Below are 12,547 nucleotides of genomic sequence, written 5' to 3'. Positions count from 1 at the left end.
TACAGGCGGTTGACTAATCCAACCGCCAGTACTAATGCATTTGTACAGGCGATTGGCTTAGCCAACCGCCAGTACAAATGGATTTTCAGTTTATTTAAAGTTTTCCTTATATATATTTTTAGAAATTATTTAAATGATTCAAAAAATCATATCTTCAAAAATATTTGTTCTAAATTAGTGAAAAAAATTTTGTTGTGTTCCTCTTGACCAGAGACACATGTTAAAAATATGAAATTTCATGTTTGAGGTACTTTTGTATGCAGCTTTATTTAAAATGATTTAAATTGAATATGTGCCTCATATCTTGTTTAATACATAAATAATTCTAGGAATACCAGAAAAATGTAAATCCAATTTTGTTAGCTTTATTGTAGTGTGTAAATGCTATGAAAAATATATTCCTTTGTGCAATTTATTGTTGACAATATAAATGTGAGGAACCCATATGTTTGAGCATAGTTCGGTCGAATTACTCTTATACGTTTGTGAAGCATGTATGTTATGCCTCTCTCCAAATGTCTTGAAATTTTTTTGGCAAGCTTCTACACTCAAATGATAACCCCACACAAGATCTTAGGATTTTCTGGTCATGCAAGCTATTATTACATTTTTCTTTGTGCTAAATGAGATGAAAATTGGTGGACTACACCTAGATCCCACTAGGTTTTTCCACCAACCACAAGGAAGTTTTATTTCCTATGGTATATAAGACCCTGTGGAGAAGTTTGGCACCATTTGGAGTCATTTCAGGGGTAGACTTAGTTCAAGCGCTAATTAGTGGGTGACGTCGCACGAAAATTCAATTAAACTGGATAAAGTAACAAACCACATCAGAAAAATCCCAAACTTGGTGGATTGAACATCAATGGCACTAGTAACCCTTAGTAATAGTTTGAGACCAATACGATATCAATGGCACTAGTAACCCTTACATGTAGAAATAGAAAAGGGCACATAGCATAAGGTACACATTTTATCATAAATAGATTACATGGCAAATGACAAATGAAATCTAGGCAGCTACTGTTCTTCCTTGTCCATCGTGACGCACCCAGGGCAACGAGCTCTGTGGAATGCTTCGTTCAACATTCCTTATCTTTACTGGATGATCGTCTACAAAGAGAGACATGTCACTGAACTGGTTAAATTCATCCAAGTCAGATACACCATCAACTCTGATGGCTTGTTGCGTTCCAGGGAAAACTATGTGCTTTGGATGGTGTGTAATTTTCTTCTTATCATTAGGAGAGAGGACCTGCTCAGCATAGAAGACCTGTGCAGCACGGTTAGCCATTATCCTAACAAAGATAATTGCTTTCAGTGTGAATGATTCTTTGCGGTACTCGTCGAATATTTGAACACCTGTTTCCCATAGTATCTTCATGTCTTGCATTAAGGGCTCCAAGAAAACATCCATATCAACTCCAGGTTGTGTAGGTCCAGAGATAAGGATGGTTAGTAAAAGGTACTTTCGCTTCTACATCAACCATGGAGGGAGGTTGTAGATGGTGAGGATCACTGGCCATGTGCTGTGCTTGCTGCTCCTCTCAGCAAATGGATTCATTCCGTCAGTACTCAGTGCGAACCTAACATTCCTTGATTCATTAGCAAAGTCCTTGTGGTTTTCATTGAAATCTTTCCACTGCTGGCCATCGGCTGGGTGCCGAAGCTTCCCATCGTCTTTGTGCTCATCAGAAGCATGCCAGCTCATAAGTTGGGCATCCTCTGGGTTAGCAAACAAGCACCTCAATCGATCGATCACAGGAAGGTACCACATCACCAAAGCAGGAATCTTTTTCTGCGCATAATAGTCTACTTCTTCCTTTTCTTTGCCGGTGGGTTTCGAACTACTCTTCTGGGTCTTTTGTTGGGCCTTCTTTCGTTTTTTGCCCTTAGGCACAGAGGCAACACACTCTTCCTCTATGTAGTCTTTATTTGTCTTGTACCTACTTGAACCACACTTGGGACAGCTGTCCAAGTCTCTATAATCATCGCCTCGATATAGGATACAATGATTTCTACAAGCGTGGATCTTCTCAACACCCATTGTGAGTGGGCTGATTAGCTTCTTTGCATAATATGTGACTTTGTTATCCTTAGGAAGCATGTCTGCGATAATGCTTAAGAACGCATCAAAGCCAGCATCAGAAATACCATATCTAGCTTTGCACACCAACAATTTTAGCACAGACCGTAGCGTCGTGAACTCTTTGGTGCAACCCTTGGACTCATCATACAAAGGCTCTTCTGCTGCCTTCATTAGGGCCTCCATACCTTTCATGAAGAACACTGATGGATCTTCCGCATGACGACGCAACATTGCCTCTAGAAATTCTGCATCTTCCGCAGCCATGTTAGTTTCGGTGCCATCTTCATTTCCTCCAATAAAACCATGATCAGGAACATTTGGCACAACATGTTCAGTGGCTAGACCATCGGTATTAGGTTGTTGTGTCTCGTGTACGAACTCAAACCCATCAACAATTCCAGTTGTATAAGGCGCAGAGCTACCCTCTCCATGCTTTGTCCAAATCAAGTAATCTTTCGTAAATCCTCGACGGACCAGATGAGTAAGGATTTGTTGATTGTCATCAGATACAACAAGATTTCTACAATCCATGCATGGACAATGTATGTGCGTCTTTCTTGTTCTTGAAGCATGGTTTTGAGCAGCATCAATAAACCTCTGGACCTCAGTTATGTATGATGGATCTAGTCTTGATAAATTATACATCCAAAATGACCTCACCATCACTACCTGTAAAACACCATTCATATGATCTAAGGGTTTACAAAGAATTTATCTAGGGTTTATTAGCTAGGGTTTAGGGTTAAGCTTGAGATTAAAGGAAAAAACCTATGTTACATAATTAAAAAATAATCTAAGTATACAAAGAACACACCATGGGTTTAATCTTGTAAAAACTAGCTAAATTGAGAAGCAAACATGTTGAGAGGCATTATCCAACCATATTAAGCAACCCCATCTAACCATATCAACAAATAAAGACAAGAAGCTAGCTATTCTTCTCTCTCACTCATAAAACATACATACATGTTGATAAATAAATTGAAAAATTTATAAAGAGAGAGAGACATAAAATAGAAAACCTAAGTATAGCATAACTATATAAATACATCATTCATTATAAATAGATAGATGATGTGGAAGGTGACAATAAAAAACCTAACTATCATATAATTAAAAAAATCAACAATTATCTCTCTACATAAATATACAAGAACACACCATTGGTTTAATCTTGTAAAAACTAGCTAAATTGAGAAGCAAACATGTTGAGAGACATTATCCAACCATATTAAACAACCCCATCTAACCATATCAACAAATCAAGACAAAAAGCTAGCAATTCTTCTCTCTCACTCATGGTGAAACCCTAGATCCAAAAAGTGGCTCAAATTGAGCTAGAATGAGCAAATTGAGGCAATAGGGACATAAACTAACCTCTTTTAGCAACCTCCTTCCTAGAAATGAAGATCAAAACCTCCCCCCTTGTATTTTGAGAAATCTGGAACTCCAAAATCGCCCCCAATGGAAGGTGGATGCGAGATACTGTGTTCTGGTCGGGGAGGAAGAAGGGGTATTTCTACAGAGATAACACTGGCGGTGGCTTAAGTCAACCGCCTGTGATAAACGTCTCCACAGGCGGCCGAAAATCTCTGACACCGCCCGATTTATACCACAGGCGCGTCGTAACTGGAACCGCCTGTGGTATAAAAAGGGGGCGCCAGCAATGACCCTCTTTTCTACTAGTGCTTGAGACTATCATAGAGGGGCAAAAGATCAGGATTTGAAGTTTTAGAATCCTGGTTCATTTCAGCTTCCTTGCCACAGTCTCTGTTCTGCTGTATTGTGTTCAATACTTCTCTACTGCCTCATCCGTTTTGTAGCTCTTCTCTTTCCCAAAGGTTGGTCCCACATGGCAGTAAAAGGAATATATGTGATAGATTGGCGCACGTAACAGTATGATCCCAGGGGACAATTCCTAAAAATACTAAGCTAATTCGGAACAAATAGGTACGTGCGTGCATGCAGCGGAGGTGTTGAGGCCAATGAAGGCACCCTCTTTAGCCTGCTATGTCCATCTTTAGCCTCCTATCCACCGCTCCTTCCCCCTTGGTCGTAGGTAGGCTGCATGACGCGGGTGGGGGGAGGCCAAGGGAGGGAGGTATCGTGGCAGGCAACGCGCACGTAGGACAGCAATGGACAACGCGGCGGCGGAGGCGTTGAAGCCGATGAAGGCAACGTCGGACGGCGTGTTCCAGGGAGAGAACCCGCTACACTCGGCACTTCCGCTCGCCATCCTGCAAATTTGCATTGTCGTCGTGCTCACCCGCGTCCTCGCCTTCATCCTCCGCCCGCTACGTCAGCCTCGCGTCGTCGCGGAGATCATCGTGAGTGCTTGTTGCCTTGCCGCCCACTTTTTTTTCTTTTTTTGTTTTTGAGAAATGTGATTGCCTGTCTTGTTTGATTTCAATCTGAATTATTACGTATTAATATTCTACAATTATAATTAATCAGGGCGGGATTCTTCTTGGTCCGTCGGCGGTTGGCCGCAGCACCGCATTCCTCAACACCGTGTTCCCGAAGCAGAGCCTAACGGTTCTTGATACCCTCGCCAACATCGGCCTCCTCTACTTCCTCTTCCTGGTCGGCCTTGAACTGGACCTCCGCGCCATACGCCGCACTGGGAGCACGGCGCTCGTGATTGCTGTCGCCGGGATCTCCCTTCCTTTCATCATGGGCATCGGCACCTCCTTTGTCCTCCAGCACACCGTCGCCCGCGGCGTGCCCACGGGGCCATTCCTCGTCTTCATGGGCGTCGCGCTCTCCATCACAGCGTTCCCGGTGCTGGCACGCATCCTCGCCGAGCTCAAACTGCTCACCACCGACATCGGGCGCATGGCCATGTCAGCTGCCGCCGTCAACGACGTCGTTGCGTGGATACTTCTAGCCCTCGCCATTGCTTTGTCAGGCAGCGGCTCCCCTCTTGTCTCGCTATGGGTGCTGCTAGCGGGAGCTGGCTTCGTCCTCGCGGCGTTCTTGCTGATCCGCCCTGTCCTCACCTGGATGGCACGGCGATCTCCCGAAGGCGAGCCAGTGAAGGAGCTTTACATATGCGCGACTCTGGCCATCGTGCTTGCCGCTGGGTTCGCCACCGACACCATTGGCATCCACGCGCTCTTTGGCGCCTTCATCGTCGGCATCGTCGTTCCAAAGGACGGGCCCTTCGCCGGGGTTCTCCTGGAGAAGGTGGAGGACCTCATATCTGGGCTATTCCTGCCACTCTACTTCGTGTCCAGCGGCCTCAAGACGAACGTAATGACCATCAAGGGTGGTGACTCGTGGGCGCTCCTCGTCCTCGTCGTTGCCACCGCGTGCATAGGCAAGATCGGCGGCACGGTTATCGCGTCGCTCATCGTGCGGGTGCCATTCCGTGAGGCGCTCACGCTCGGCTTCCTCATGAATACCAAGGGGCTCGTGGAGCTCATCGTCCTCAACATCGGCAAGGACCGGCACGTGCTCAACGACGAGACATTCGCCATCCTCGTGCTGATGGCGCTCATAACAACCTTCATCACGACGCCGGTGGTCATGGCGATCTACAAGCCAGCACGGCGTGGGCCGCCCTACAAGAACCGCGCCGTGGAGCGCGCGAACCCGCACGACGAGTTCCGCATGATGGCCTGCTTCCACAGCACGCGCAACATCCCCACCATCATCAACCTGATGGAGTCGTCGCGCGGCACGCGGAAGCGCGGCATCACCGTCTACGCCATGCACCTCGTGGAGCTCTCCGAGAGGTCGTCCGCCATCTCCATGGTCCACAAAGCGCGGCGCAACGGCATGCCGTTCTGGAACAAGCGACGCAACGGCGACGGCGACGGCGACCAGCTCGTCGTCGCCTTCGAGACGTACCAGCAGCTGAGCCGCGTGTCCATCCGGGCCATGACGGCCATCTCCGACCTGCATACGATCCACGAGGACGTGGTCACCAGCGCGCACCAGAAGCGAGCCGCGCTCATCGTGCTCCCGTTCCACAAGCTCCACCAGATGGACGGCCACATGGAGTCGCTTGGCGACCAGTACCAGCACATCAACCAGCGCGTGCTCCACCACGCGCCCTGCTCCGTAGGCATCCTCGTCGACCGCGGCCTAGGAGGTGCTGCTCAGGTGGCTGCCAGCGATGTGTCCTACACCATCGTTGTCATCTTCTTCGGAGGCCGCGACGACCGTGAGGCTCTGGCCTATGCCATGCGCATGGTCGAGCACCCAGGCATCGGGCTCCATGTGCTACGCTTCTGCTTGGTACAGTCCAGCTCCACTGACGTCGACGACGACGCGTTCCTTGAAGACTTCCGAACCAAGGTGGCCAACGGGAACGATTCTGTCCGTTACGAAGATAAGCCGGCGGGAGGGAAAGAGGAGGTCGTGGAGGCGATCAAGGCAATAGGGCCGTGCAACCTGTTCCTTGTCGGGCAGGGCACGCCCTGCATGCCGCTGATTGACTGGAGCACAGACTGCCCGGAGCTCGGGCCGCTCGGTACGTACTTGGCGTTACCAGAATTCTCAACGGTAGCATCTGTGCTGGTCATGAAACAGTACGATCCCACGGCGAAGCACTACGACCTCGTGGAGGAGGTGGCCGACATAGCCGTGGACGTCGACACGCCGGGGCCCAGCAACAGGGGCACCAACACTAGCTTCCACACCGGATGATTGTTAGAGGTATTATTAACGTGTCGAGTTAACAAAGTATGCAGAATGATTAACATTGTGTAATGTAATCTCAAGTTGCGTATAGATGGATGGATGGATGGAGTGTCCAATCGGCAGTCCAAACCAATACCTTTTTCAAATTAACATGTGATTCAGAAATATAAAGTTCAGCTTTTAATTAATCTCCTAGAGCAAACATAATCGTGCAGTGCAACGCACGAGCGAGACAACCAAAAAAAAGAAATCGAAGGTTCGAGAAATGTTTGCTTCAGCTTGCTCCACGTCGACACAGCAGCTGCAGCGGCTTAACTTTTGTAGGTGCTGTTTCCTCAAAAAAACTTTTGTAGGTGCTACAGTAGCTGCAGCAATCATGAGCGAACGATTCTGTCAATGGAATGTTAGGTATATATTTCTTTTTTGAGAACTGCTTCAATACTCCAAATTCTAGAAATTGCACGGATCCTAAAGCAGCACATTTAACTAGTTAATTTTTTTCTTTAATTATTAATTTTCACTTGCATCCCGCATGGGCCTACCCCGTCGATACCCAGCATAGACCCAAAGACATAGTCGCTCGCTTGTTTTGTTTTCTCGTTCATGGAGACGGATGCAGATTACGGCGTCACCGTGGCTCAAACCAAGAAGTTTTGTTGTGCGCTCGCCGTTGCGCCATCGATGGGGGGCCAAAAACCAGCGGTGCTCGTTCGTCCGCCCCTAGCTTCTGGCACATGGGGGAGCAAGATCCGAACAAAGGGGATTGATGGAGCTTGGACTAAATTTGGCTGGAACGACACCATTCATCACCTGCGTGTGCAGTGAGGACATCCTTGGGGAGGACCGTCGGCCTGTCGCTGGCTGCAAGGAAACAATCGAAAAACCGTGACGGAACAAAATGGAGTAAGGGATGAGAGGTGAGTTTGGGCTAGACATGGGCTCGGCTCCAATGGACTAGTTCATGCATGACCTAGGTGGAAAACAAATAGGAAAATATATAATTAGTTAGATGAGTTGTTTTGAGATTTGTGTAATTTTAAAAAAAGAAGCACCGGAGCAATTCCCTTATTTTTTACCCGTTCTATGAAATTAAAAACAAATAATTATTTTATGATGACCATTACATTTGTAATATAAGTTAATCTCTACTATAATGGAACACATAAATTATATTTGGTTCACTCAGTAAAACGTTCCAATCATTGTGCACCTAGGAAAATACACATAAAAATTCATGCTCATTAAAATCAATAGCAAATAAAACAACTAGATCAGATCTGATGGCCACCGATGAAAGTTTGATGCCAGGCTTCAACCTCACTCCTACTCCGCACGCCCCTCCGCCCACACACGCCACTCGAAGCCCATGAGCAGTCCACCTCGACCCTAACCTCGCTGCGACCCCCACGATCCTAGCCTTCAACCCTTGGGTGGACGAGGTGCTGTCCTTGAGCGCCCTCTCCGACCCAGCCACCATGCAGCCGCGAGAGATCGGTCCTTGCCTCGACGGGACGTCCAATTGCCTCCCTACCCGCCGTCTGGGACAGGTGAGCGCGCCTGCTGCCCAGAGGTGCTCGCTAAGGTGTTGTGGCACGTGGAGGCGTTCGGAGGGAACGGTGGCTGGCGCGGAAGGACGTGGAGTCCTTACCTTCCTCAGCAACAGCGCCAAGAATGTTTGTTAGTATAAATTAAATGTATATCACTAATACAGTAGCCACATTTTATTAACCTATACCTCTTAGCATTAAACTATTTTGTCATTCCTAGCAATTGAGCTAGAAGTAATATTGGTAGTGATCTAACCAAACTCGAACATGGCACCTAGGTCGAGACAAACAAACAGGTCCTTACTGTTCCGATAAGCACAAACAACAAGTAGAAAATAAAACATTATTCCGGTTAAACTTACAGGCCCCGCCCCAGCCCTGCCTAAAACCTTAAATTTATTTATAGTTTTAAAATAGACGATCGCCAATTGATCGACGAAAAATCAGCCGCACGGACAGCCAAAAAAAGGAACATGTTAGCGGGATCACAACGACTAGTAGGTGTGCTACGCCATACAGGGGATAACAGGCTTGGGTCAAGAGGAGAAATTTTTCGTGGTTCCCTGGGTTTGCCAAAAGGAAACCAGTAGGTCTGCTCGCTAGTCCCTTTAATTAAATATTTCGTTCCTGCAGCCAGCTAGTGCTAGGCACAACAACCGAATTCAGATGATAAGAAGGCCTTGTTTAGTTTTAAAATTTTTAGTAAAATGGACACTATAGTATTTTCATTTGTATTAGACAAATATTATTTAATTATGAATTAACTATACTCAAAAGATTCATCTTGTAAATTACAGATAAATTGTGCAACTAGTTATTTCTTTTATCTATATTTAATGCTCCATGTATATGCCGCAAGATTCGATGTGATAAAAAATCTAAAAATTTTGCAAAATTTTTTGGCAACCAAACAAGGCCGAAATGAACAAAGGCCTTGTTTAGTTCAAAAAAATTGTGCAAATTAGACACTGTAGCACTTTCGTTTATATTTGATAAATAGTGTCCAATCATTGACTTACTAGACTCAAAAGATTCGTCTCGCAAATTATAGACAAAGTGTGGAATTAGTTACTCCCTCCGTCCACGAAAGAGTCAATTTCTAGAATCCGTGCCAGTCAAACTTTTTAAAGTTTGACTAACTTTATAGAAAAGAGTAACAACATCTATGATATAAAATGCACATCATATAAAAATATATTCTATGGTGAATCTAATGATACTAATTTGATACCATAAATCTTAGTATTTTTTCCTAGAAATTTGGTCAAAGTTTAAAAATTTTGACTTAGGACAACTCTAGAAATTGACTCTTTCGTGGACGGAGGGAGTATTATTTTTATCTATATTTAATGTTTCATGCATGCATCGCAAGATTCGATGTGACGGGAAATCTGAATTTTTTTGTAAAATTTTTTGGGAACTAGATGTGTACCAAACGACAGGAGAATAATTCTTATGTATCATCACCGTACCAGTGCCAAGAGAGCAGAGCAGGTCACAGAATTTTTCTCACGTTGCCCAACTATCATGGTACCTAGACATTGACATATATGTCAGACTATCATGGGCACAAGGCACAAGTTAAGGCAAAGTCGCTTACCAGCAAACCTGCTCCCGGATGCATAGGTTTCCTCCTGCTCTTGGTGTGCATGTTTTCCACACAGAGCTGAACCACCAAAACTACTGGAAGCGACCAGTGCAGCTATTTAACAAGTATGGCCACTTGACAAAAATTGCTGAGGACTGCGGAGGAGGCTGGTTCCTTATTGCGTATTCGGAACTCTCACTTAGCAAGCATATATACTCATCAAACAGTGGCCTCCAGGCAGAGGATCGAAATGGCGAAGCTGCACCGGCTCATCTCCGCCGTGCTGAGGCTGGCTGCAGCGGGAGCCGCCGCGGCCGCAGCCATCATCATGGTGACCAGCCACGAGACCACCAGCTTCTTCGGCATAGAGATGGAGGCCAAGTACTCCTACACTCCATCATTCGTGTAAGTAATAGTCTAATTCTTCTTCATCATCATACATAGATCCGTCAACTAATTACAGAAGAAGTAGTGTTTTTTTCTTAAGTACGTAGTGTTTTTTTCTTAAATACGTAAAATATTTGCATATTTTTCTATATAGAAAAGGAGTTTAAACATACTAACGACGCGCTTCTATCAAGCGTCGAAGAAAGTCGACTTAAAACAACGTGGACCTAGACCCTCCTAACAAAAGATCTCTAGTTTCACCTAATGTTGGTTCATGACGGTGCTCGTTGTCACACACAGCTTCTTCGTGGTGGCATTCGCTGTGGCTTTCGCCTACAGCCTGCTTGCGCTCCTCGCGCGGCCGGGGAGCACCGCCTCCAGATTACTGCTCCTAAGCGACGTGGTAATTAATATTATATAGTATTAATTAAGCGCAAATTAATCTTATTATCTTGCAGATGATGCACGAAGGTGACTTGTGACTCCGATCCTCCTCCATTTCCATTCCATGCAGATGGTAGGGATGCTGCTGACCGGCGCCGTGGCGGCCACCGGCGCGATCTCTCAAGTCGGGAAGAGCGGCAACGAGCACGCCGGGTGGCTGCCCATCTGCGCGCAGGTGCAGGCCTACTGCAGCCACGTGATGGGGGCGCTCATCGCCGGCTTCGTCTCGCTGCTCCTCTACTTCCTCATCATCATGTACTCCCTCCACGCCGTGGCCGAACCCCTCTGCTCCTGCCATTAATTAGAATCAAAGGCAGCAGTTCTTCCTGTTCGCGTTCACTTGCTTGTTGGTCATAGATCGGCCGATCGATTAACCAACCATCGTCCGAGCCTTAATTGTATCCCGATCGATCGAGACCAGCTGCCACAGTTGTACGTTAATTATTTGCCGTTTGATTATATCTTCTCGTTTATTTCGTAAGTGGTCGTTTATTTATTTGTTCCCCCTGAAATTATATTCAGGCATTTGAGCTGCATATGGATGCGCCAAAATGGCTTCTTTGTCATACTCTTTATTGCATTGGAACTTTAAACTTTGAAGAGAAAATGTTCAAAGAACTTAAATTTTGGGGGGCTGACCCGCTGGCCGCTGCTGTGATCTCGCCACTGTTGGTATTTTTTAAAAACAACAAACTTAAATATTATTTTATTATTATCTTTGACTGTTGCTGACACGTCGTACGTATGTATGCTTTAGTGTTGAAGTCAAGGATTTAGTACATCCTGGTGCCTTGTCAAAAAAAGTACATTTGGATGTAAATTTTTAAAGTGGTTGTCACAATATAGATATCACATCAAATGTTTCAATAGTAATAATAAAATACTAAAAAATGTAACTTTTAGAGTTATCTTAAGTCAAACTTTTAAATTTTTGATCAAATTTATAGAAAAAACGTTAAGATTTATAGTATCAAATTAATACCATTAGATTTATCATAGCATATATTTTCATAAGATACTCATTTTATGTCATAGATATTGATGTTTTTTTCTATAAATTTGGTCAAAGTTAAAAAAAAGTTTGACTGACACGGAATCGAGGAGTTGAAGCTTTCAGAGATAGTGAGAGTAAATTATAAAAGTGCTCGATACGTAGTCAAATCACTTATGAGGCTTGAAAGGTTTATCTCACAAAGTAGTTGCAATCTATAAAATTAATTATTTTTAAATTGATATTTAATACTCTATGCATATGTCTAAATTGATTGGATAGACAATAAACTTTAGGAGAGGACTAAACAAAACCATACTAGGTGCTCAGTTGACTCAAGGATTTGCATGATTTGTCACATCAGTTTGGTGAGCTGATTATATCTACCTCCACCAAATATAAACAATCTCTTAGAATATCGCTTCGTACTAATAAACTGTTGCTCGGCATGCTGTCACGATCAACTCACAATGACACCTTACTCGTATGTCACAAACTCACAAGCTGAAGTGGAATCGTATACATACATTTGGTAAGGGGGTGCGAAGGTTGATTCTAAAGATTCTAAATTGTAAGCCATTTCAAGAATTTTGGAGAATCCAACTTTTTTAAGTTTGATCAAATTTATATTATAAAATAATAATTATTATGGTACTAACTAAGTATCATTAGATTCTTTCTTAATTATATTTTCATAGTATACTTACTTTACGTTATAAATCTTAGTATTTTTCTCTATAATTTTGGTCAAACGTGAAAATGCTTTGACTCTTCAAGATTTTTTGAATGACTTATAATTTGAGATGGAGGGAGTAGTTGAATTGTGTATGAGGTTAGTGAGAGAAAACGTCGGA

General features: G+C 44.5%; 2 protein-coding genes across 2 annotated transcripts; both read left to right on the top strand.

The window, feature by feature from the left end:
- LOC8066659 (cation/H(+) antiporter 19) lies at positions 4,127-6,924 on the top strand. The gene is made up of 2 exons (XM_002440806.2): positions 4,127-4,416; positions 4,544-6,924. Exons 1-2 carry the CDS (start codon positions 4,225-4,227, stop codon positions 6,740-6,742), a joined length of 2,391 nt encoding a protein of 796 aa, XP_002440851.1. The 5' UTR covers positions 4,127-4,224; the 3' UTR covers positions 6,743-6,924.
- On the top strand, positions 10,001-11,238 carry LOC8066658 (CASP-like protein 1C1). The gene is made up of 3 exons (XM_002440805.2): positions 10,001-10,276; positions 10,559-10,661; positions 10,773-11,238. Exons 1-3 carry the CDS (start codon positions 10,122-10,124, stop codon positions 11,001-11,003), a joined length of 489 nt encoding a protein of 162 aa, XP_002440850.1. The 5' UTR covers positions 10,001-10,121; the 3' UTR covers positions 11,004-11,238.

The sequence above is a fragment of the Sorghum bicolor genome, chromosome 9 (assembly GCF_000003195.3).
Source record: "Sorghum bicolor cultivar BTx623 chromosome 9, Sorghum_bicolor_NCBIv3, whole genome shotgun sequence".
NCBI lineage: Eukaryota > Viridiplantae > Streptophyta > Magnoliopsida > Poales > Poaceae > Sorghum > Sorghum bicolor.
This window is presented reverse-complemented; position numbering and strand designations above follow the sequence as displayed.

Excerpts from the sequence above, each read along its gene's own strand:
- LOC8066658 (XM_002440805.2), top strand. The coding sequence starts at position 10,122 with ATGGCGAAGCTGCACCGGCTCATCTCCGCCGTGCTGAGGCTGGCTGCA. Across the intron at positions 10,277-10,558 it reads TCCTACACTCCATCATTCGT|CTTCTTCGTGGTGGCATTCG; the intron begins GTAAGTAATAGT and ends TGTCACACACAG. Across the intron at positions 10,662-10,772 it reads TACTGCTCCTAAGCGACGTG|ATGGTAGGGATGCTGCTGAC; the intron begins GTAATTAATATT and ends CATTCCATGCAG.
- LOC8066659 (XM_002440806.2), top strand. The coding sequence starts at position 4,225 with ATGGACAACGCGGCGGCGGAGGCGTTGAAGCCGATGAAGGCAACGTCG. Across the intron at positions 4,417-4,543 it reads GCGTCGTCGCGGAGATCATC|GGCGGGATTCTTCTTGGTCC; the intron begins GTGAGTGCTTGT and ends ATAATTAATCAG.